At 37.0% G+C, this 26660-nt stretch overlaps 1 protein-coding gene across 5 annotated transcripts in view; it reads left to right on the top strand.

Annotated features, from left to right (window-relative positions):
- CATSPERE (catsper channel auxiliary subunit epsilon) overlaps positions 1-26660 on the top strand; it is a 195511-nt gene that overhangs the window by 122253 nt on the left and 46598 nt on the right. For all 5 annotated transcript variants that reach the window (XM_045049408.1, XM_045049409.1, XM_045049411.1 and 2 more), the window contains 3 exons: positions 12-504; positions 10991-11465; positions 18112-18554. In XM_045049408.1, coding sequence (XP_044905343.1) covers positions 12-504; positions 10991-11465; positions 18112-18554 — 1411 coding nt within the window. The remainder of the gene's footprint in view (positions 1-11; positions 505-10990; positions 11466-18111; positions 18555-26660) is intronic.

Genomic DNA, 26660 nt, shown 5'->3' with positions numbered 1-26660 from the left:
CTTCTTCTTAGGACCTGGCATATTTCAGTGCCAATGACAACAGATGATGTGCTAAAGGAAATTAAAGGAAATCAAGTGGCTTTTCAAGACTGCTTTATTGCAGATGTTCTTTTCCTGCTGACCTTCCCTTTGTTGACAATGCCCGAGATTCCTGACTCTTTACCAATCACTTCACCGCAAGGTAGCCAGTTAATATTAGCCTGGGCTACTTGTGTTCTTTCATCGGTTGTGGTGGTAGCTGATATGGAGACCTTTCAAACCAATGATTCATTCCGTACTTGGACCAGAATCAGAGTGCCTCCAAACATTTTGACTGACGATGAGAGACACAACGTGTCTGATGTGAACATATCATGGGATGGAATATTTTTTCTAATAAATGGTATTCTTTACATCAAAACTTTCACTGCGTTCAAAAGACTGGGAAGAAATGAAAATCTTCCTGATGGTGGAATTATTGGCATTACCTCAAGAAAATGGTGTTGGGCCAGACATTTATTAAAGGTTAGTAAAAGATTATATATATATATGTATATTAGACTTACACATTTAGACAAATTCACCATATCACTTAATTCCATGATATAAAAGAGACTATACTATGCAGATTTTGCAGAGCTATTTTATTTTTGGTGGTAAGTAAAACCATCTTCCTAACCTAAATTTTCAGAAGCCTCTGTTTAGAGATGCATTTCCAACAACAAAGAATGAAATAAATCTTGGTTGTTATTATGCAGAGTCATTTAATTATATTATGAGAGTTTTGTTTTACCTCGATGTGGGCAAAAGGCCCAAAAAACTATTTTACCCAAAGATATCATGTGCTCTCAAAATTGGATTAACTTTTCTTTTTGACAATATAGTGAATAAAATATTTTAGACATTCTGACAGGTGTGAGGTGATGTCTCCTTGTAGTTTTGATTTGCATTTCCCTGATGATGAGTGATGTTGAGCATCTTTTCATGTGTCTGTTGGCCATTGGCATGTTTTCTTTGAAAAAATGTCTATTCATGTCTTCTGCCCATTTTTTTTTATTTTTTAAATTTTTATTTTTTAATTTACACTCAGTTAGCATATAGTGCAACCATGATTTCAGAAGTAGATTCCTTAATGCCCCTTACCCATTTAGCCCATCCCCCCTCCCACACCCTCTCCAGCAACCTCTGTTTGTTCTCCATATTTAAGAGTCTGTTTTGTCCCCCTCCCTGTTTTTATATTACTTTTGCTTCCTTTCTCTTCTGTTCATGTGTTTTGGATCTTAAAGTCTTAACATGAGTGAAGTCACATGATATTTGTCTTTCTCTGACTAATTCATTTAGCATAATACCCTCTAGTTCTATCCACGTAGTTGCAAATGGCAAGATTTCATTCTTTTTGATTGCCAAGTAATACTCCATTGTATATATACACCACGTCTTCTTTATCCATTCATCCATCGATGGACATTTGGGCTCTTCCCATACTTTGGCTACTGTTGGTAGCGCTGCTATAAACATTGGGGTGCGTATGCCCCTTCAAAACAGCACACCTGTATCCCTTGGATAGATACCTAGTAGTGCAATTGCTGGGGCATACAGTAGTTCTATTTTTAATTTTTTGAGGAACCTCCATACTGTTTTCCACAGTGGCTGCACCAGCTTGCATTCCCACCAACAATGCAAAAGAGAGCCTCTTTCTCTGCAGCCTCGCCAACATCTGTTGTTGCCTGAGTTGTTAATGTTAGCCATTCTGACAGGTGTGAGGTGGTATCTCATTGTGGTTTTGATTTGTATTTCCCTGATACTAACTGATGTTGAGCATTTTTTCATGTGGAGTTTGGCCATCTGGATGTCTTTTTGGAGAAGTGTCTATTCATGTCTTTTGCCCATTTCTTCACTGGATTATTTGTTTTTTGGATGTTGAGTTTGATAAGTTCTTTAGATATTTTGGATACTAACACTTTATCAGATATGTCATTTGCAAATATCCTCTCCCATTCCATAGGTTGTCTTTTAGTTTTACTTATTGTTTCCTTGGCTCTGCAGAGGTTTTTATTTTGATAAAGTCCCAATAGTTTATTTTTGCTTTTGTTTCTCTTGCCTTAAGAGACCTATCTAGTAAGAAGTTGCTATACCAATGTGAAAGAGGTTACTGCCCGTGTTCTCCTCTAGGATTCTAATGGTTTCCTGTTTCACATTTAGGTCCTCATTTTAAATTTATTTTTGTGTGCGGTATAAGAAAGTGGTCCAGGTTCATTCTTCTGCATGTCACTGTCCAGTTTTCTCAACACCATTTGATGAAGAGACTGGGGTTTTTTTTGCATTGGATATTCTTTCCTGCTTTGTCAAAGATTAATAGTCCATATAGCTGTGGGTTCATTTCTGGGTTTTCTATTCTGTTCCATTGATCTATGTCTATTTTGGGGCTTATACCATACTGTCTTGATTACTACAGCTTTGTAATATATTTTAAAGAAAGGACAAATTTTAAAAACTAATTAGAAATTGTTTTGAACTATGGGCACCTGGGTGACTCAGTTGGCTAAGCATCAGACTCTTGATTTCAGCACAGGTCATGATCTCAGGGTTCATGAGTTAGGGCCCTGTGTTGGGCTCTGCACTGACAGTGTGAAGCCTGCTTGGGATTCTCTCTCCCCCCCCCCTATGCCCCTCCACCGCTCACGCTTTCTCTCTCTCAAAATAAATAAACACTTTTTAAACTGAAAGAAACAAACTGTTTTGAACTGAAAGAAAATGGAAACAGAATATGTCAAAATTGGTGGGATGCTACTGAAGAGATACTTAGAGGGAAATTTATAATATTAATCCTCTATATTACAAAAGAAGAAATATCTCAAATCCATGATCTCTGCTTCCACTTTAAGAAACCAGAAATGATTTCAACCAAAAGTAAACAGAAGAAAGGAAATAAAAAAAAATCATTGGGTAAATTAATGGCATTAAGAAAAACAAAACAAAATAAAAACAGAAAACCTACAGAGAAAATCAACAAAACCAAAAGGCTGATTCATTGAGAAGATCCATAAAATTGGCAGCTCTTTAGCGAGACTGACTGAGGATAAAACAAAAAAGAGAAGACACAAATTGCCAATATTGAGACTGAAAGAAGTGGAATCGGTGCAAAGTCTGCTGCTGCTAAAAAGACAGTAAAACAATGTTACAAACAACTGTAAATACAAAGTTAAAAAGAATCTAAAACACATTCAAAACCATAAAATGGACAAGTCACTTGAAAGACACAAACTACCAAAGCCTCCTTAAGAAGAAACAGATGACAGGGGTGCCTGGGTGGCTCAGTTGGGTAAGCGTCCAACTTTGGCTCAGGTCATGATCTCACAGTTCGTGAGTTTGAGCCCCACGTTGGGCTCTGTGCTGTCAGCTCAGAGCCTGGAGCCAGCTTCAGATTCTGTGTCTCCCTCTCTATCTCTGCCCCTCCCCCATTCATGCTCTGTCTCTCTCTCTCTTTTAAGAATAAACATTAAAAAAAAAAAAACTAAAGAAGAAACAGCTGACATGAATACTCTTACATCAATCAAGGAAATTGAATTTGTTATTTAAAAACCTTCCCACAAAGAAACCTCCAGGCCAGGAGGATTTCATCAGTGTCCTGCTATATATTTTAAAAATAAATGATGCCAGTTCTAAACTTCAGAAAATTGAAGAGGGAGTAATACTTTTCAATTGATTCCATGGAGCAGCTTGTCTGATACTACAACCAAGAATAACATATTAGAAAAATATAAAACTACATAGTAATATCTCTCATAAACAAAATTTTAAACTTCTAGGCAAAATTTTAGCAAACTAGATCCAACAATATATAGAAAGGAAAATATGTCATGCACAGGTAGGGTTTTAGTTCAGGAATGAAAGAGTGGTTTACATTAGAAAATCAATCAACACGATTTACCATATTAGAAAACAACAAAAGAAAAACCATATGATCATTTCAATAGACACAGAAAAGCACTTGACAACATCCAATATACACAATTGATTTTAACAATCAGCAAAATAGGAATAAGAAGGAATTTCTTCAACTTAACACAGGACATTCATATAAAATGTATGGCTAACATTGCATATGATGGTAAAAGACTAGCCCACTTAGATTTAATGCAGTTATTGCTGTGGTTGGGTTTTAAGTCTACCATTTTGTTATCTATTTTCTATTAACACTATATATTCTTTCTTTCTTTTTTTTTTTTCTTGCCTTCCTTGCTTAAAATAAGGAACAAGGCAAGAATGTGTGCTCCTATTACTTCTATTCAACATTGTGCTGGCCATTCTAGTAGGTGCAATGAGTCAAGAAACAAAGGCACGTACATTGGAAAGGAAGAATGAAACTGTCTTTATTACCAAACAGCATCATTAGATGTAGAAAAGGTTACATAATATACAAGAAACCCATCAGGGCTAATAAATATGTTTACTAAGATTGCAGTTTACAAGATCAATATAAAAACTCAATTTTATTTCCATATGAAATATACAATTTAATTTTGCATAGGAAATATACAAGCATAAAAATGAACAATAATAAATCGAAACTTTAAGAAATACTATTTATAGTACATTATAAAATATTAAGTGCTTAGGGATGATTCTGACAAAAGATGTGCAAGTGTATACACACTTAAAGACTACAAAACACAAATAACCGTATGATTTCACTCATGTGGAATTTAAGAAACAAAACGAACAAGCAAAGGGAAGAGAAGGAGAGGCAGACCAAGAAACAGACTCTTAACTATAGAGAACAAACTTATGGTCCAGAAGAGAGGTGGGTGGAGGGGTGATGGAAATAGGTGATGGGGATTAAGGAGTGATGAGCACTGGGTGATATACGGAAGTGTTGAATCACTATATTGTACACCTGAAACTAATATTACACTGTGTGTTACTCACTGGAATTTAAAAGCTTAAAAAAATGGTACCACGCACACATACCACCACACACACTACACATATAACACACACACACACACACACACACACACACACACACACACACACATTACAAAATATTACTGGTGAAATAAAAGACTTAAGTGGAGAGATCTGTTCATGGGTGAGAAGACTCTGTTAAGGTGTCAATGCTTGAGAAATTCAACACACATCGGTTAAAATTCCAGTAGGCTTCTAATAGAAATTGAGAAGCTGATTCTAAAAGTCATATGGAAATTCAAAAGAGAACCAAAAAAATTTCCAGATTTCCAAGAACAAATGCCATTAAAAATGTACAAGATCTTGGTTGAGACGAAAATAAAATATTATCAAAAATATTAATAAAGATCCGAATACATAGCTATATCATGTTCATGGATTAGAATACAGAATATTTTAAGCTTTTCAATTCTTCCCGGATTTATCTATCAATTTGATGCTGTTCCAGTCAAACTCCCAATGTTACTTTGTGGAGCTCAGTACACTGATTCTAAAATACATATCAAAGAGTAAAGAGCTGAAAGTTGGAATGGTTGGGTAGCAAAGTATTTCTTCTATCATACATCAAAATTTATTACAAGGCTATAGTAATTAAAACATAAAATATTTATGGCAGTTTTTTTTTCATTTCGTTCCACATCTCACCAACATTGGGTGTGTCCAATCTTTTATTATCTAAACTCTTCTAGAGGGTATGCACTAGCTTTCTTATGTTTCATGCTTATATGGTGAATTATTTTTATCCTTTTACGATCAATCTGTCTGTGACTTCATACTTCTTATAAACTGCAATCTTGCTTCTTCTCCAATGTGACAATATATGCTTTAAAATTATAGTATTCATGGGCACCTGGGTGGCTCAGTTGGTTAAGCGTCTGACTTTGGCTCAGGTCATGATCTCATGAGTTCACGAGTTCACGAGTTTGAGCTCCATGTAAGGCTCTATTCTGACCACTCAAAGCCTGGAGCCTGCTTCAGATTCTGTATCTCCCTTTCTCTCTGCCCCTCCCCTGTTTGCGCTCTCTCTCTCTCTCTCTCTCTCTCTCTCTGTCTCTCTCTCTCTCTCAAAAATAAATAAACATTAAAAAATATTTTAAAAATTATAGTATTCAGTCCACCTAGATTTAACATAACTACTGCTATGGTTGGAGTTAAGTCTACCATCTTGGTATTTCTTTTCTAGTAATCCCACATGTTCTTTGTTCCTTTGTTTCTCTCTTCTTGTCCTCTGAAAGAATCATGTTTTTTTCAGTATCTCTGTTTTCAACTGTGTTCATTTTTTTTTATTCAAGATCTTCTTTTTAGTGATTGCACTTGGCTGTACAACAATCTTTTTGTTAAGGCTATTTATTTATTTTAAGAGATAGTGTATGCAAGTGCACATGCATGAGTGGGAAGGGGCAGAGAGAGGGGGAAAGAGAGAGAATCCCAAGCAGGCTTCCTGCTGTCAGTGCAGAGCCCAATGCAGTGCTCAGTGTCATGAACTACGGGATTATGACCTGAGCTAAAACCAAGAATCTGATGCACAACAGACTGAGCCACCCAGGTGCCCCATAATAATCATCTTTAATTTATCAGAGTCTAATTTCAAGTAGTATATACTTAACAACAGTGTAAGAAACTTATGACTGTATGGTTCCATTTATATCCCTCCCACCCTTTATATTCTTATCTCATATTTTACTTCTAAATATGCTATAAATTTCAAAATATATTGTTAATATTTTTCCTTTAATAAGGTCAATTGTCAGGGGGTCTGGGTGGCTCAGTCAGTTAAGCGGCTGACTGACTTCGGCTGAGGTCATGATCTCATGGTTTGTGAGTTTGAGCCCCACCTTGGGCTCTGTGCTGACAGCACAGGGATTCTCTCTCTCCCTCTCTCTCTGCCCCTACCCTACTTTGTGTGCTCTCTCTCTCTCTCTCAAAAAAAAAAAGAAAGTAAATAAATGAATTAATAGTCAATTGTCATAAAGATATATAGATATATAGATATAAACTGATGTCAAAATAAGTCTTTATAGATATATTCTCCCAGGCATGCTTCATTTCTTTCTGCATATCCAGAGTTCCTCCTGAATCCATTTCCCTTCTTCCTGAGGAATATCTTTTGAATTTTCCTATACAACAAGTTCTCTCAGCATTTGTCTGTATAAAGGTGTCTTTATTTTTTGGCCTTCATTTTTGAAGGGCATTTTTCACTGAATACAGAATTATAGGATGACAGCTGGGTTTTGTTGTTTTTAAAGCAATTTATGATGACATTGTTCCATTATCTTATGGCCTCTATCATTTTGGGGAAGAAGTCAGCCATCATTCATGCCATTGTTCTCACATATACCATGTGTCTTTTTATGTGTCGCTGCTTTTAGAATTTGCACGTTATCTTTGGTCTTCAGCATTTTTATTATGTATTATTCATTAGTAGTTAGGTATGATTTCCTTTGTATGTATCCTGTTTGTGGTTCAACTGAGTCTCTTGGGTTTCTGGGATTATTTCAGTCATTAATTTGGGGATGTTCTTGGACATTATCTCTTCAAATATTTCTTCTGCACCATTCTGTTTTTCCTCTCCTTCTAGGGGTTTAGAAATGCATATATGACACCATTTAATATTGTCCCACAGACCTCAGTCTGTTCATTTTGTGTTTACTTCTTTCTTTGTATTTCAGTTTGTATATTCACCTGTCTTCAAGCTCACAGCCCCTCAACTTTTCCCACTTTACTCTTGAATGCGTCTAATAATTTTTTTATTCCTGATGTCATATTTTTTTTTATTTCTAACATTTTCACTTTGTTCTTTTTTATCATTTACATATCTCAGCTGAAATTCCCCATCTCTGTACTCGCGCTGCCCATCTTTTCCAGTAGGTCCTTCAGCATTTTTATCCGTTATTACCTCTTTAGCCATACTTGGGCTCTTAGCACTGACAAGATTCCAGGGATCTCTTCATACTTTACAACTGGCCCACCACCTCTCCAAACTCGAGGACAGCTGTCTCTGCTTTATAGTCTAGCTGCCAGCTTTTTGATCGCTAAGGAATTCTCTTTCCTCATCTGCCCTGGGATTTTCAGGCATTGAGAGACCTCTCTCTCTCTTTCTCTCTCTCTCTCTCTCTCTCTCTCTCTCTCTCTCTCTCTCTCTCTCATGCTTCCCTGTCCCCAGTTGTGGCAGGGAGGCTGCCTTACACTTTGTAAAGGCCAAGCATGTCTCAGAGGGAGAGTCTCTCAACCCCCGTATCCCACTCCCAGCCTATGGTAGCTGAGAATCCAGAGTACAGATGGATTTCTCTCAACTTTGCTGCCTTGCAGCGTGCCCCCTCCCTGTCTTCAGAGGATTACTGCTTTATTTTTGGGAGAGTCCCTGAATGCCTCAAGGGGATCTCTCAGCTCCCTGGCCTTGTCCCAAAACCTTTGGCTTACTACACCTATGCACTAGGTGAAGATCTATGGGAAAGTTTGTGGGTGGGTAAAAACTCATTCCATGGCTGAGGCTCCTTGGAATTCCCATATGTCATATTTATGATGGATTCCTCTTCCCATCCCTCTGCCAAGAATGAGCATAACCTTGGGTCTTTTCTATGAGAGGCTCATCACTTTGTTTCTAATATACTTACTCTTGGAAGATCATCTGACACTCATTTAAGCAACACAAGCTCTAGACTTTTTTTTTAAGTTTTTATTTTTTTTATTTAAAAAAATGTTTTTAAGTTTAAATACAAATTAATTAGCATATAGTGTAATAATAATTTCAGGAATAAAATTTAGTGATTCATCACTTACATGTAACAACCCAGTCCTCATCCCAACAAGTGCCCTCCTTAATGTCCCTCACCTCTTTAGCCCTTCCTCCCACCCAAACCCTGTCAGCAACCCTCAGTTTTTTCTCTGTATTTAAGAGTCTCTTATGGTTTGTCTCCCTCTTTGTTTTTATATTAATTTTGCTTCCCTTCCCTTCTGTTAATCTGTTTTGGATCTTAAATTCCACATATGAGTGAAATCATAGATTTGTCTTTCTCTTACTGACTTATTTCACTTAGCACAATACCCTCCAGTTCCATCTACGTGTTGCAAATGGCAAGATTTCATTCTTTTTGATTGCCAAGTAATACTCCATTATATATATATATATATATATATATATATATATATATATATATATATATATATATATACCACGTCTTCCTTATCCATTCATCCATCAATGGACATTTGGGTTCTTTCCATACTTTGGCTATTGTTGATAGTGCTGCTATAAACATTGAAGGGTGCATGTGTCCCTTCAAATCAGCATACATGTATCCTTTGGATAAATACCGAGTAGTGCAATTGCTGGGTCATAGGGTAGTTCTATTTTTAAGTTTTTGAGGAACCTCCATACTGTTTTCCAGAGTGGCTGCACTAGTTTGCATTCCTACCAGCAGTGCAAAAGTTGTCCTCTTTCTCTGCATCCTTGCCAACATCTGTTGTTGCCTGTGTTGTTAATGTTAGCCATTCTGGCAGGTGTGAGGTGGTATCTCATTGTGGTTTTGATTTGTATTTCCCCAATGATGGATGATGTTGAGGATTTTTTCATGTGTCTGTCAGCCATCTGGATGTCTTCTTTGGAGAAGCGTCTATTCGTGTCTTTTGCCCATTTCTTCACTGGATTGTTTGTTTTTTGGGTGTTGAGTTTGATAAGTTCTTTATAGATTTTGAATACTAACGCTTTATCTGATATGTCATTTACAAATTTCTTTTCCCATTCCTTTGGTTGCCTTTCAGTTTTGCTGATTGTTTCCTTCACTGTGCAGAAACTTTATATCTTGATGAGGTCCCTATAGTTCATTTTTGCTTTTGTTTTCCTTACCTCTGGAGAAATGTCAAGTAAGACGTTGCTGCAGCTGAGGTCAAAGGGGTTGTTGCTTGTTTTCTCCTCGAGGCTTTTGATGGCTTCCTGTCTTATGTTTAGGTCTTTCATCCATTTTGAGTTTATGGATTTGAGTGTATGGTGTAAGAAAGTGGTCCAGGTTCATTCTTCTGCATGTCGCTGTCCAGTTTTCCCAGCACCACTTGCTGAAGAGACTGTCTTTTTTCCATTGGATATTCTTTCCTGCTTTGTCAAAGATTAGTTGGCCATACGTTTGTGGGTCCATTTCTGGGTTCTCTAATTCTGTTCCATTGTGTCTGTTCTTGTGCCAGTACCATACTGTCTTGATGATGACAGCTTTGTAACACTGTTTGTAGTCTTGAATTGTGATGCCTCCAGCTTTGCTTTTCTTTTTCAAGATTGCTTTGGCTATTCAGAGTTTTTTCTGGTTCCATACAAGTTTTAGGATTGTTTGTTCTAGCTCTGTGAAGAATGCTGGTGTTATTTTGATAGGGGTTGCAATGAATGTGTAGATTGCTTGGGTAGTGTCGACATTTTATCACTATGTGCCCAAGAGACTCCTTTTGACAGTCATGAAAATAGAAGTTACATATTAAGTAAAAATCTCTAAGAATTAGAAACAATTGGGAAGAAGAGACAGGGGAGAATAGGGATCATGGCTTGCTAAATGAAATTAGGCCCACTGAATTTCAGACACAGCAGTCTCTCTAACAGCCTGTGTTCATAAAAGGGTAGTATTGATCCAAAGTTGTAAGTTCTCTCTTCTCTTGATCTCATATCCAAGGAAGCTATAATTCCAAAAATAACTTCATGTTTGAAGTGTCTTTATATCTTGACCGTAGTGAACATCAAAAAGGCACTCCTGGCCAGAGTGGATAAATACATAAGAAAAGAGAAGGCTGATATTCTCTGGGGATTTAAAAGGGAATTAAAATTAATTATGTCTATAGATAAAGAATAAAATTCCTGAAATAACTTATATTTATGAATATATATAATATGACATATTTCCATGTAATGTATTTCAATGCCTGGAGTATTATTCAGAAGTACACTAAGAGTCAAACCTTAATAGTTACTACATTTTATTTTTAAATATAGCAAATTAGAAGACAGGAATTGTAAGGACCATCCCTAAAACAAAAGATCTTTAAGTTATTTTCCATTTTGTTACAGAGTAAAATAAGAAGTATCTTCGCAGTCTGGACCAAAAGTGAACTTTATCTTGGATATCCTCTTCTTAGATTTATGAAAATAATGACTACTGAAAAACTGAAAAGCCTTCTAGATATATCACCAACCGATACACTAACTATACACAATGTTGAGTATCCAGGACACCCTTTGGAGATTGCCTTGTTATTAAGTTACTGCTCTGCATGCACAGTCAACAAAAAGATTTATGTGGTAATATATAATGAAGATACAGAGCAGTGGATGAACCAAGACTTTGCATTAGATGTCCCTAGTGACACTTTTGTAAATGCACATTTTCTATATTCAGCACTTCCAGAATTACTACTATGGGACAAACATAGGGTCTACTATTGCTATCACAATTTCACCGAGACTGGAGTCATCCAAACACCTACAGAGTTTGGAAACTTATCAAGGTTGTCACAGAACAGCACCATTCATATTATTTTCATCGGTGAGCCATTCTCAGTCTGCAAAAATTTATTCTAGGTTTTCTAGTAGATACCTTCCTTACGAAGATGTAACAATTATAAATGCACTAATATATGGGTATATGGGTAGAGAAAGGTGTACTTTTTACCGCCTAAAAATGGATATGTTTTAAGCTCCACTAAGGTCAGTTATGATCTCACATAGCAAAATGGCCAACTCCAGTTCTGGGTTTTTTTTTTTCCCGTTAGATTCATTTCGGTCAATCAGCACATACATATGCATTTTAGTGTTGGAAGTGATATGGTGTTGTATTCATTTCCTAGGACTCCTTAGGGCTACCACTAGCTGGGTGGCTTCAAACAACAGGAATTTATTGTCTCAATTTTGGAGGCTAGAAGTCCACATTCAGGGTGTCAGCAAAGCCATGAATTCCCTCTGAATGCCATGAATTCAGAATCCCTCTGAAACCCCAAGGGGGATCTTTCATTGCTTCTTCCCAGCCTTTGGTGGCCTTCTGGTAAACCTGGCCATCCCTTGACTTGCAGCTGCATCATCCCAACCTCTGCCTTCATCACGATGTCGCATTCTCCCTGTGTCCTCACACGCCAACTTGTTGTAAGGACGTCAGGGCCCACCCTGCTCCGGGAGCACCTCATCTTAACTGATTGCCTCTGTAATGACCCTATTTCCAAATAAGGTCACATTCTGAAGGAGTACTGGGAATTAGAACATCAACATATCTTTTCTGAGGGGACACAATTCAAGCTATGGCACATTTTGTAGAGTTAAGTGGACCTGTATTCACATCCATGAGCAAGTCATTGAACCTTTCCAAGCTTCAGTATTCTAATCTAGAATGTAGGGCAGCTGTGTCAACTGGATAAGAGATTGTATGTAAAATGCTTAAAATAAAACTGGGTGCATGGTAAACCTTCAGCTAATAGTAGTTATTCTTGATCTTGTTATTCCTGAGGTAGCATACTAAACATTATAGGCAATGCCGAGAAATAGGAAGTGCTATCCTCAAAAAGCCTAGTTAGGAGGTAACCCCAAACATGGAATTTAAAGGAAGTGTCGCTGTCATTCATAATCAGTCTTTCTTGACCTCTATCACCCTTCAACTCCCAACCATTTGATTTTTATGTTCCCTTTTACAACAAAACTATAAAAAATATTGCCTACTTTCACTTTTTCCTCTTTCCTCCCTTTCTCTTGAAGGCACTCTAATCAAATATTCCGTGGAAACTGCTCTTGTTAAGGTTCTCGATGACCTCCACTGTGCTAACCCAGTGGCCAATTTTCAGCCATCTTCCATGACCTGGCAGCAGCATTGGAAACCACTTAGCAGGGCCTTATTCTTGAAATACTTTTTCTTTTTGAAGTTTATTTTTTACTTTTTATTGAAATTCTAATTGGTTAACATACAGTGCAACAATGGTTTCAGGATAGCATTCAGTGATTCATCACTACATACAACACCCAGTGCTCATCATAACAAGTGCCCTCCTTAATGCCCATCACCCATCTAGCCCATCCCTCACCCACCTCCCTCCATCAATCCTATTTGTTCTCTATCGTTAAGAATCACTTTTTACCTCTTTTTACCCCTTTCAACATGTCCATGTTTTGTTTCTTAGCTTCCACATATGAGTGAAATCATATGGTGCTTGTCTTTGACTTATTTTGCTTAGCGTAGTATACCCTATCTCCATCCATGTCATTGCAAATGGCAAGATTTCACTCTTTTTGATGGCTGTGTATTATTCCTTTGTGTATATATACACCACATCTTCTTTATCCATTCACTAGTTAATGGACATTGGGTCTCCCTCCATAGTTTGGCTATTGTTGATAATACTGCTACAAACACTGGGGTACATGGACCCCTTTAAATTTTGGTTAGGGGGCACCTGGGTGGCTCAGTAGATTAAGCATCTGGCTTCAGCTCAGGTCATGATCTCACCTTTTGTGAGTTCAAGCCCCGCATTGGGCTCTTTGCTGACAGCTCTGCTTCAGATTCTGGGACTCCCTCTTTCTCTGTCCTCCCCTGCTCATGCTCTGTCTCTCTCTCTCTCTCTCTCTCTGTCTCTCAAAAATAAATAAACTTTAAAAAATTTTTTTTAATTTAAATTTTAGTTAACATACAGTGTAATATTAGTTTCAGGAGTAGAATTCAGTGATTCATCACTACATACAACACCCAGTGCTCATCCCAACACTTGGAGATACATTTTAGAGGGACCTTAAAGTCTGAATGTTGTACTGAAGGCCATTTGGAAAACACGGAAATAAAAAGCTTAAACAATTCATAAACATGAAATATGAAGTCAAAAGCCTTCCACCTTCACCATTTTCATTCCTCAAATAACCCACTATTCAAAAGTCCCTGTGAATTTATTCAGACGTTTGAAAAAGAAAATTCAAAACATAATCTGTATTTTCAAAATATCTAATACACATAAAAACTATGCCACTTTCACTGCCACAGTGTTCATGGTTTAACTTACTATTATTTAGACCAATAGGAGTATAAACAGATATTTACAAAGATAGATATCAGGCTTCATTTCTTTTGCTACTACAAATAATGCTGCAGGAAATGTGCTTCTATATATGTATATGTTTTACACTTGTACGGGTATTCTTTGATATAAGTTATTAGATGTAGAATTCGTGATTCAAAGCTCTGAATATTCAAAAAATCAATAAATCTTTCCAGTTGCTCTCCAGCAAAAGTTGCCACAGTCTGTTTCCCCAAAAGTATTAGAAAATGTGTATTTTCATATGACATATTTGATATTTACCCACAATACAGACAAAAATGGGTAATTCTCATTTTAGGACTCATTTTATAATTAGAAGTTATATCTAGTTTCATGTGTTTATTGGCCATATTCTTCTATGGATTGTCAGTTCTTACTCTTGAGATATTTTTGCATGGGGTTATCTATTTTCTTATTGATACTGATATGGTCATTACTCACAGTGTATATTCACCATTTATCTTTGACATGTATTGCAAATATTGTCTCTTGTGTGTAATTTCTTGTACCTTTTTGGAGGGATTTGGTATTTAGAATTTGTGTTTTTGTGTAGTTAAATTTGTTAATATTTTTACTCGTGACTTTGGATGTAATGTCATAATTTGAAAGGTCTTTCCAATTACAAAAATATTACTAAGTATTTTCTTTTATCATTTTTACTTTTCTAATTTGCATATTTCAATCTTTAATTCATCCAGAATTGTGTTTGGTATAAGTCAAGAATTTCGTTCTATTTTTTGTCTTTATGTCTTTCACTGAAAGCTGATGTTGCCTTCAAATCACTGTTTTAGAAACCAACCCTTACCCCCCAGATTTGAAATACCACCTTCCTTATCTATTTATTACTCGTGTCAACCAGGTTCATTTTCTAGGCTATTCTGTTCCACTCCTACCTGCATGAGCTCTCTGTCGTTTTGATTACTGTAGCCCTAATCTCCTAACACACCACATAATTCACTTATTTTCATGTCCTATTGCTGTATTCCTGCAGGAATGTAAGTTACACAAGAGGGAGGACTTTCTGGGTTTTCCCCTAATGTATCCCCCACAAGTTTCTAGAACACTGTGTAGCCAGAACAGGCATGCAATTTATTGAAGAGATGATGATATGTGTGCAATATTAGGTCTTCGCAAGCAGGAATGTTGTACACTTCATTATTTGTATTTTCTCTAATTGGTTTCTTCAAATATTCCATCTCTTTAGTCAATTTTAGAAGTTTGTATTTCCTTAGGAAATCATTCATTTTATCTGGATTTGCTACTTTATTGGCAAAGGTTTTCCATTTTATTTTTAGATTGCTTATTGTCTGTAATAGTATTCTCTTTCTCATTTATAATGTTGTCTGTATCCCACCCCTTATTAATTTGGCTCACAAGATATTGTTTATTGTGTTTAGGGTTTTTTTTTTTTGGCTTTGTTTTCTTTCTTTTGAAAAGTACTCTTAGTTTATTTATCAAATCTGCTTTCTATTTAATTCCTCAATTTCTGCTTTTGTCATTATTGATTCTTCACTTTTTTTTTTTTGTAACTTTGGTGCTCTGTGGCCTGCTTCTTATGTTAAATGATTAGTTCATTTATTTTCAATCTTATTTTCTAAGCATTTAAAGCTACAAATAAGCATAAGGCTATGAATTTTTCTCACTACGGCTTTATCTGCATCCCCAAACTTTTATATACAGTGTTTTTAATCTCATTGTTTTAAAGTCATTCCTAATTTTCTTCTTAACTTAATATTTAATCCAAAATTCATTTAATAATGTTTCAGTGAGCAGCAAGATAAGCAGAAGAGAGAGTGCCATATAGCACACAGAAGGGACACCTAATTCAGATTTATGACATCAGAAAAGTCTACACAGAGGTGCCTGGGTTGTTCAGTTGGTTAAGTGTCCAGCTCTTGCATTTGGCCTAGGTCAGGATCTCATGGTTCATGAGTCTGAGCCCCCATCAGGCTCTGTGCTGACCCTGTGGAGCCTGCTTAGGATTCTCCATCTCGCTCTCTCTCTCTGCCCTTCCCCCACTCATGATTGATCTCTCTCTCTCTGTGTCAAAAATAAATAAGAAAACATTAAAAAAAAAAAGAAAAAGGAAAGTCCACACAGGGGAAAAACCCTCTAAACCAAAACCAGGGAGAAGGTACACACTAGAAAAATTAGATCAATGGTCAGGATGAGAGTTGAAGTAGCAAAGACCCAGAGGTGCAAGAGAATATGGCAAGTTCATGGAACTGAAGTTAATCGTGTATGACTAGATGGTAGAGGGTGAGACCAAAAGTGGCAACAAGGCTGGTGGGAGAAGGCAAGGACCACGTCACCAAGTGACCTGGACACTATATAAGATCCTAAAGCAATATGTGTTTTTTGTTTTGTGAGATTTTAAACCTTATATATCATCATACTGTGTGTATCCTGCAACGACTTTTCTCACTCAACATCCGGATATATTCTGTTAGGTCATCCACCCGCATCCATCCTTCTCTCCTCCTTCCACCTTGTGAAGTTTCTAGAAACACACACACACACACACACACACACACACACACACACAGCACAGCAGGCCAAGAATTTGGTACGCCTGGATGGACTTTTTGTCAAAAGCACAACAAAACAAAATTAAATTTATAAAGGATCTAAGTTCCATGAGAAAAGTTACCAAATCACTTTAGCGTCACAGTGTTACTGACCTGTCAGCACTGGTGTTGGATGCCCTGTGTGTTGCCTTAGCGCTAAGGACGCGTACCCTTGCAGTTTTACTAAAAGACTCAGAAGAATATTCCAAGCTTCATATTCACCTTACCGATCAATGTAATAATTTTGCCAACACTATTATATTGTTGAATTTCTACTGACAACACTAGGACTGTGTGAAAGCTTAACGTTATAAGGACATCTATGTGGACAGTGATGTCTTATTAAAGTATTCTGATCCTAAAAAAAAAAAAATCGGCATTTCTGATTTAGGGGTTTTATTAGCATATAAACTACAGCAGTCTGTGAAAATATCACTTATTTATTCAAATTTCAAATGTAAGATGCATACACATAATATACTCTGAACCTTCCTGACTCTATGAATCGACCTTCCTCCTTTTGGTCAGTCCCCTTAAAGCATTGGGTGGTTTGGGTTTGTTTTGGGGTGTTGTTGTTGTTGTTGTCGGGTTTTGGGGTTTTTTTGGGTTTTTTTGTTTTTTTAGTTAAGGAAAGTATACCCCTAGAAGCTGTACACGGAGAAAGTCGTATATGGAAAGAAAGCTATGAAATCAACTAGCTCCACTCTTCATTTTACAGATATGGCTATAAAACCAAAGAATGTAAGAGACTTATTGTCTATGAACCTCTATGACTTAGGCATAAAACTCTGTTAAGGGAAGAAGTTGGCTTTTATTTATAGAGTGAACATGAGAGGAACCAACACCCACCCCGTTTCTTATCCCAGTTTTGTTAGTGTGCTAGGGCTACTGTAACAAAATATCATGGGCTAGGTGGCTTAAACAATACAATTTTATGTTATCACAGTTCTGGAGTCCAAAAGCCCAAGATCAAGGTGATCTCAAGGTTGGTTTCTGGTGAGGATCGTCTTCTTGGCTTAGAGACATAGGCCACCTTCTCACTGTGCCCTCATATGGCCTTTTTTTCTGTGTGCATGCAGAGAGAGAGACAGAGATCTGATGTCTCTTATTCCTCTTATAAATAAGAATACCAGTCATATTGGATTAGGGCCCCTCCCTTATGACCTAGTTTAACCTTAATTACCTCTTTAAAGATATTTTCACTTGGGGGGACACAATGCTGTCCATAATACAATGCTTCCTAATAATATGATTCTTGTCATGCCTATCCTTATTATTATTTAATGCACTAATTCTAGCTTTTTAATGGAAATGATGTCATATATACCTAAGTGATATTGTACACGCAAGAAGAAATCTATCCAGGGGAAACATGGCCCCACTATGAAGTGGGAGAGATGTCCTTCAGCATCACGTAAAGTTGTAGTTTTCTGCCTGCACACTCTAACTTTCTCAAAACAGACAAATCCTTCCTTACTACAAAAGAAATTATTTTGGTTAGAAGTGCATGGATTCGCGGTTACTTAGAATAACACAAACTTTTCTCCTCCTTTTCCAGATTATTATGGAAATGTGGTGGTGAAAATGGAAAATAACATAATGTTCTACTTCAAGGCCAATATTAAAGACGCAGTAAAACTACACGCATGGACAAATAGTACACTGAAGTCAGCAGTCTCGATGAGTTCCTCTGGGCTAATGTATCTCATACATGTTTTTGAAAATGGCACAATACGTCCACAGGAATATCCTTTAAGACTAGAAGCAAAAAGTGTAACTTTCAATTCAAAAGAGAAATGCCCCTACGTGGCATTTCTTAATAATATTTTTAGTGTTTTTTTCTTTTTGGACAAGGGACAGAACGTGTCCATCTGGACTCAAATAGTCTATCCAGAAAATGTTGGTCTGTACATTGTGGTGGAATCATACGGCCCAAATATATTACAAGAGACATATCAGGTTCACTATGAAGTTGCCCTAGGATACTGCACTAAAACCATGGTAAGTTGATAGTTTGAAAATGTATTCATATGACTGTAATAAATGTAAAATTATAATATTGACTTTTGTAAATCCTATCACCAAAAAAATAGTGTCTAGCATTGTCAGTCACGTTACATGAGGTTTTCTCATAATATCATGTATCCTTAGTTTTAGGTCCTCTTGGCCAATGTTGCAGTAATTTCTGTTAACTGATTGTAGTAAACAGTGTTTGATGTGAAGACAAATTAGAACTTTCTTCGTCTGTTGTAAATGTGTGTGTGTGTGTGTGTGTGTATGTGTGAGTGAGTGTATTTTTTAAAAAAGATTTTCCTTCTAGGTTTAGCTTGGAAAATGTTGAGAAATATACAAGTTTTTAATAAATAAATGATAAGCCATTAGCTCCTGAGTCACACATTTCACTTTTAATATCCAAAAGGCCTCTTTGCTGCCTAAAAGCACATTCCTGCAGAATTCTTTGTCAATTGTATTATCTGCTTCCTGCTTCCTTTTTTGTTTTTAATGCATGGCTTTGTATGGACTTCTATCAGGCACCTATTATACTATAACATCACCCAAAGCGCGATGGCTTCAAACAGTATCCAAATCTATTGGTCAACATTTGGGTCGTGAGAGGCCGGGCAATTCCGCTGGTTTCACCTGGGTTTATTCATCTGGTGGTTTGTCTGGGACAAGGTGATCTAAGATGGCCTCAAACACATGTCATGTGGTTGGCGCTCACGCTGGCTTGTTTGTAGAAGGGACATCAGCTGAGCACTTGTCTCTGAACCATGTGACCTCTATTGTCCAGGCCAGACCTGGCTTTTCCCCAAGGCGGTCTTAGGGCAGTATTCCAAGACTGCATGAGTAGAAGCCACAAGGCTTCTTCTCCGCCACATTCTATTTGTCAAAGCAATTCATGAGGCCAGTCCAGGTTACTTACACTGTGAGGGGTGGTGCCTACAGGAAGGAGAGGAATCATTGAAGCTAGCTTTGGAAACAGTCCAGCACAATTAGGTATGAATGAACTGCATATATTATTTTGTGTACTACTTTCCGATGAACATTATAGCATAAGCGTTTTGCGCGTTACTACAGTTTTTTCCCCAACACTCTCTATTCTGTTTCCCACCTTCTCTTTCTGGGCTCAGCTTTCTTTAGCATATATGAGGATGGGCCTCTGAACTGATGCAATGCAATGGAGTGTTCAGTTAATTCCAAAGTCAGTTAAAGCAGAGAATCCTAAAACATGAAACATATATATGAAGCATTGTACTTTAACTTCAATAAATGAATGTGCATTCGTTAGTCAATCTTTTAATATAGGACCACAGGCTTTTCTTTGAAATAAGTCAACTTATTGGAGCGCCTCGTCTCCTTTCTTGAATAACCTTATTTGTAATGCATTATCGCTGACTTCCCATTCCCGTTTCTTTAAAGGAGAGGAGGGAAGGGGCGCCTGGGTGGCTCTGTCAGTTAAGCCTCTGACTTGAGCTCAGGTCATGAGCTTGCACTCTGTGAGTTCGAGCCCCACATCGGGCTCTGTGCTGACAGCTCAGAGCCTGAAGCCTGCTCTGGATTCTGTGTCTCCTTCTCTCTCTGCCCCTCTGCCTCTCATGCTCTCTCTCTCTCTCTTTCTCTCTCTCTCTCTCTCTCTCAAAAACAAACAAACATTTAAAAAATTCTTAAAAAGATAAATTAAGTAGAGGAGGGAAAACAAAATAAATGACACTGGGAAAGGAACCAAAGTTCTTTTTTTTTTTTTAATTTTCAACCAGCTTTTTATTGTTACCTTGCTCCTAATTCAGCAATTTCTTCAGGAACTTGGTTTATTAAAACTTTCCAAAGCAATCAGTTTAGTTCTCAGAGAAGCAGTAACTGACATTTCGCCAGTTCATAATGTTTCATTCCACAACTACAATAATAATGCAATCTGGCAGAAACAGGTTTAGAAACAAAGAAAGCTGATTTAGGTTTGTGTACAGTCATAGGGATAGATCTTAAAACGGTGTCGAGTAGAAAACAGTGTTAAGTGAGAAACTGAGATCGATCACATGGTAACGTTTACAAAAATTACAAACACCCACATACAAATCACAAGCAACAAAAAGAAAAGCATTATTCATTTTCCGTGGATACAAAGATACCCGAGGACATATATCAGACAATATGACATCATCAAGTATGATGACATCATACTTGTTTGATAAATATTATGGGGGCCTACAGTGGAGACAGGAAATGGGGGAAGAAGGTACAGGAGAAAAGTAAAACATAATGAATAAAATGAGACTCGATTGATCATGTTTCAAGAAATAAGGAGTATCTTCAACTCACTTTTCTGAAACTGAGTTACCCCTTCTTCCAGAACAAAAACAGAAAACAGTTCCACTTCCTTTAGCCCAGGAATATTTTCTTTCATTATCTAGCCCCAATATCTGCAGATGCTCTCATAAGTTTTCTTTCCAAGACTGGGCTCTCTCGTGTGCATTTGCCCATTTGCAGTTTAGAACTTCAAAATAAGTTACCAATCAAAATATACAAATGACCAAGGATATAAAAATTTACCTGTTTTGATAAAATACTAGCTCTGTCATTTATTAGCAATGCACATTAACTGATGACATTAAGCAAGTTTTTTAAAATTTGATTCCATAAAAATCTTAAGACTGCTTTTACATCTAACTTTTTTATTAAATTATTTTAATTCCAGTATACTTACCATATAATGTTACATTAGTTTTAGGTACACAATGTAGTGCTTCAACACTTCCCTACATCACCCAGTGCTCATCACAACAAGTGCCCTCCTTAATTCCCATCACCTATTTCCCCTTTCCCCCCACCCACCTCCCCTTTGGTGACCAAGAGTCTGTTTCTTGGTTTGTCTCTCTCTCTCTTTTTTTTCCTCTTTGCTCATTTGTTTGCTTTCTTAAATTCCACATCTGCGTGAAATCATATGCTATTTGTCTGTCTCTGACTTATTTCACTTAGCATTACGCTCTCTAGTTCCAAAAAATGCCATTGCAAATGGCAAGGTTTCATTCTTTTTTGTGTGGTGGAATAATATGCCACTGTATATATGTGTGGGTATAATATATATATATATATAATACATATATATTATATATTATATAATCACCTCTGATATATATATATGTGTATATATATATATATATATATATATATATATATATATATATCACCTCTTCTTTATCCAGTCATCAATCAGTGGATACTTGGGCTGCTTCCATAATTGGCTCTTGTAGATGATGCTGCTATAAACATAGGGGTGCATGTATCACACCTGTCAGAACGGCTAAAAGCAAAAACACAAGGTGTTGGCGAGGATGTGGAGAAAGGGGAACCTTCTTGTGCTGTTGGTGGGAATGCACACTGGTGCAGCCACTCCGGAAAACAGTATGGAGGCTCCTCAAAAAGTTGAAAATGGAAGTCCTCTTTGATCCAGCAATCGCCGTACTGGGTGTTTACCCCAAAAAAAACACAAAAATACTTACTCAGAGAAGCAAGTTTTTTAGTCTTTCTATGCCTCCGTACCCTCATGTAAGTAATGATGATAATAATAATAATATATTATGTGTAATAAAATATATTAACATATAATTTTGTTAACATGTTAATACAATGAAATTATATAATATAGTCATTATCATAATATTTATTTCATAAGTTATTAGGATGAAAATGAGTTTAGGTATGTAAACCCTTGGAGCTGCGTCTGGTACCTGGCAAGCACTATGTTTATGCATTGCTGCTACCACCACAATCACCACCGTGGGTGATGCTCTTAAGGCTGTTGCTACTGCTCCCACCACCACGTTTCACCAATTCTAAGGCACATTTTTTAAAAATTTACACCCAAATTAGTTAGCATATAGTGCAACAGTGATTTCAGGAGTAGATTCCTTAATGCCCCTTACCCATGTAGCCCATCCCCCCTCCCACAACCCCTCCAGGAACCCTCTGTTTGTTCTCCATATTTAAGAGTCTCTTCTGTTTCATCCCCCTTCCTGTTTTTATATTATTTTTGCTTCCCTTCCCTTATGTTCATCTGTTTTGGATCTTAAAGTCCTCATAAGAGTGAAGTCATATGATATTTGTCTTTCTCTGACTAATTTCGCTTAGCATAATACCCTCCAGTTCCATCCACGTAATTGCAAATGGCAACATTTCATTCTTTTTGATTGCTGAGCAATACTCCATTGTACACATATACCACCACATCTTCTTTATCCATTCATCCATCGATGGACATTTGGGCTCTTCCCATACTTTGGCTATTGTGGATAGTGCTGCTATAAACATGGGGGTGCATGTGTCCCTTCGAAACAGCACACCTGTATCCCGTGGAGAAATGCCTAGTAGTGCAATTGCTGGGTCGTAGGGTAGTTCTCTTTTTAGTTTTTTGAGGAACCTCCATACTGTTTTCCAGAGTGGCTGCACCAGCATACATTGCCACCAACAGTGCAAAAGAGATCCTCTTTCTCTGCAGCCTCGCCAACATCTGTTGTTGCCTGAGTTGTTAATGTTAGCCATTCTGACAGGTGTGAGGTGGTATCTCATTGTGGTTTTGATTTGTATTTTCCCGATGATGAATGACATTGAGCATTTTTTCATGTGTCAGTTGGTCATCTGGATGTCTTCTTTGGAGAAGTGTCTATTCATGTCTATTGCCCATTTCTTCACTGGATTGTTTGTTTTTTGGGTGTTGAGTTTGACAAGTTCCTTATAGATTTTGGATACTAACCCTTTATCTGATATGTCATTTGAAAATATCTTCTCCCATTCTGTCGGTTGCCTTTTGGTTTTGCTGATTGTTTCCTTCGCTATGCAGAAGCTTTTTATTTTGATGAGGTCCCAGTAGTTCATTTTTGCTTTTGTTTCCCTTGTCTCTGGAGACATGTTGAGTAAGAAGCTGCTGTGGCCAAGATCAAAGAGGTTTTTGCCTGCTTTGTCCTCGAGGATTTTGAGGGCTTCCTGTCTTACATTGAGGTCTTTCATCCACTTTGAGTTTATTTTTGTGTATGGTGTAAGAAAGTGGTCCAGGTTCATTCTTCTGCATGTCACTGTCCAATTTTCCCAACACCAGTTGCTGAAGAGACTCTTTATCCCATTGGATATTCTTTCCTGCTATGTCAAAGATTAGTTGGCCATATGTTTGTGGGTCCATTTCTGGGTTCTCTATTCTGTTCCATTGATCTGAGTGTCTCTTCTTGTGCCAGTACCATACTGTCTTGATGATTACAGCTTTGTAGTATAGCTTGAAGTCCGGGATTGTGATGCCTCCTGTTTTGGTTTTCTTTTTCAAGATTGCTTTGGCTATTCGGGGTCTTTTCTGGTTCCATACAAATTGTAGGATTATTTGTTCTAGCTCTGTGAAGAATGCTCGTATTACTTTGATAGGGATTGCATTGAATATGTAGATTGCTTTGGGTAGTATCGACATTTTAACAATATTTGTTCTTCCTATCCAGGAACGTGGAATCTTTTTCCATTTTTGTGTGTGTCTTCTTCAATTTCTTTCATAAGCTTTCTATAGTTTTCAATGTATGGATTTTTCACCTCTTTGGTTAGACTTATTCCTAGGTATTTTATGGGTTTTGGTGCAACCATAAATGGGATCAATTCTTTGATTTCTCTTTCTATTGCATCATTGTTGGTGTATAGGAATGCAACTGATTTCTGTGCGTTGATGCTATATCCTACAACTTTGCTGAATTCATGAATCAGTTCTAGCAGTTTCTTGGTGGAATCTTAGGAAACCCTAAAGATTTCCATATAGAGTATCATGTCATCTCCAAAGAGTGAAAGTTTGAACTCATCCTGGCCAATTTTGATGCCTTTTATTTCTTTATGTTGTCTGATTGCAAAGGCTAAGACTTCCAATATTTTGTTGAATAACAGTGGCAAGAGTGGACATTCCTGTCTTATTCCTGACCTTAGGGGGAAAGCTCTCAGTTTTTCCCCATTGAGGATGATATTAGCGTTGGGTCATTCATATATGGGTTTTATGATCTCGAGGTATGATCCTTCTATCCCTACCTTCTTGAGGGTTTTTATCAAGAAAGGATGCTGTATTTTGTCAAATGCTTTCTCTGCATCTATTGAGAGGATCATATGGTTCTTGTGCTTTTTTTATTGATGTGATGAATCATGTTCATTGTTTTGCAGATATTGAACCAGCTCTGCATCCCAGGTATAAATCCTACTTAGTCGTGGTGAATAATTTTTTAAGTGTATTGTTGGAGTCGGTTGGCTAATATCTTGTTGAGGATTTTTGCATACATGTTCATCAGGGAAATTGGTCCATAGTTCTCTTTTTCAGTGGGGTCTCTGTCTGGTTTTGGAATCAAGGTAATTCTGGCTTCATAGAATGAGTTTGGAAGTTTTCCTTCCATTTCAATTTTTTGGAACAGCTTCAAGAGAATAGGTGTTAGCTCTTCCTTAAATGTTTGGTAGAATTCCCCTGGAAAGCCATCTGGCCCTGCACTCTTGTTTTTTGGGAGATTTTTGATTACTAATTTGATTTCCTTACTGGTTATGGGTCTGTTCTAATTTTCTATTTCTTCCTGTTTCAGTTTTGGTAGTGTGTATGTTTCTAGGAAGTTTTCCATTTCTTCCAGAGTGTCCATTTTATTGGCATATAATTGCTCATAATATTCTCTTATTATTGTTTGTATTTCTGCTGTGTTGGTTGTGATCTCTCTTCTTTCATTCTTGATTTTATTTATTTGGGTACTTTACTTTTTCTTTTTGATCAAACTGGCTAGTAGTTTATCAATTTTTTTAATTCTTTCAAAGAACCAGCTTCTAGTTTCATTGATCTGTTCTACTGTTTTTTTGGTTTCGATAGCATTAATTTCTGCTCTAATCTTTATTATTTCCTGTCTTCTGCTGGTTTTGGGTTTTATTTGCTGTTCTTTTTCCAGCTCCTTAGGCATAAGGTTAGGTTATGTATCGGAGATCTTTCTTCCTTCTTTAGGAAGGCTTGGATTGCTATATGCTTTCCTCTTGTGACCGCCTTTGCTGTGTCCCAGAGGTTTTAGGTTGTGGTGTTATCATTTTAATTGGCTTCCATATACTTTTTATTTTCCTCTTTGACTGGTTGGTTAACCCATTCATTCTTTAGTAGGATGTTCTTCAGTCTCCAAGTACTTGTTACCTTTCCAAATTTTTTCTTGTGGTTGATTTCAAGTTTCATAGCATTGTGGTTTGAAATATGCACAGTATGATCTTGATCTTTTTGTACTTGCTGAGGGCTGTCCCAGTATGTGGTCTATTCTGGAGAACATTCCATGTGCACTGGAGAAGAATGTATATTCTGCTGCTTTAGGATGAAATGTTCTGAATATATCTAAGTCCATCTGGTCCAGTGTGTCATTCAAAGCCATTGTTTCCTTGTTGATTTTTTGATTAGATGATCTGTCCATTGCTGTGAGTGGGGTGTTGAAGTCTCCTAATATTATGTTATTACTATCAATGAGTTTCTTTATGCCTAAGGCACATTTTTTTACCATCTATGACATCAGGATGAGTCTTACACCCTGTGGCATCCTAGATTTGATGAATTATGGTTTTATTCTTTGCATTCTATACTTTCACTCTGACGTGTGTAGATGTTTACGTTTATCCTGCTTGGGACTTCTTGGGCCTCTTGAATCTGTGGATCACTGCCTTCATCAGGTATCTTGTCAAATGTCATCTTTGCCTCTGTCCCTATCTTTTCTCCTGAAACACTGATGAAACAAAAGCTAACCCTCCATCTATTCCCCATGAGTCTTTCTTCTTTATTGTCCATCTTTTTATCTCTCTGCGATACATCGTCATAATTTCTTCTGATCTGTCTTCCACTTCACTCCTTCTTCTTGTCATGCCTGATCTGATGCCAAAATTATACACTGTGTGTTTATTTTGACTCTTGTATTTTCCATCTCTAGAAGTTCTATTTGTTCTTTTAAAAAAACACTGACACATTTATGGTTTCTTTTACACAACAGATATTTTCAACTTGTCATTTATTCCCACACGACTAGTAAACACATCTGTTTTATAATCTGCACCTATTACTTCCATATCTGCAGTCTGAGCATGTGTTATTTCATCTAT

This window comes from Felis catus, chromosome F1 (genome assembly GCF_018350175.1).
Source record: "Felis catus isolate Fca126 chromosome F1, F.catus_Fca126_mat1.0, whole genome shotgun sequence".
Taxonomy (NCBI): Eukaryota; Metazoa; Chordata; class Mammalia; order Carnivora; family Felidae; genus Felis; species Felis catus.
This window is presented reverse-complemented; position numbering and strand designations above follow the sequence as displayed.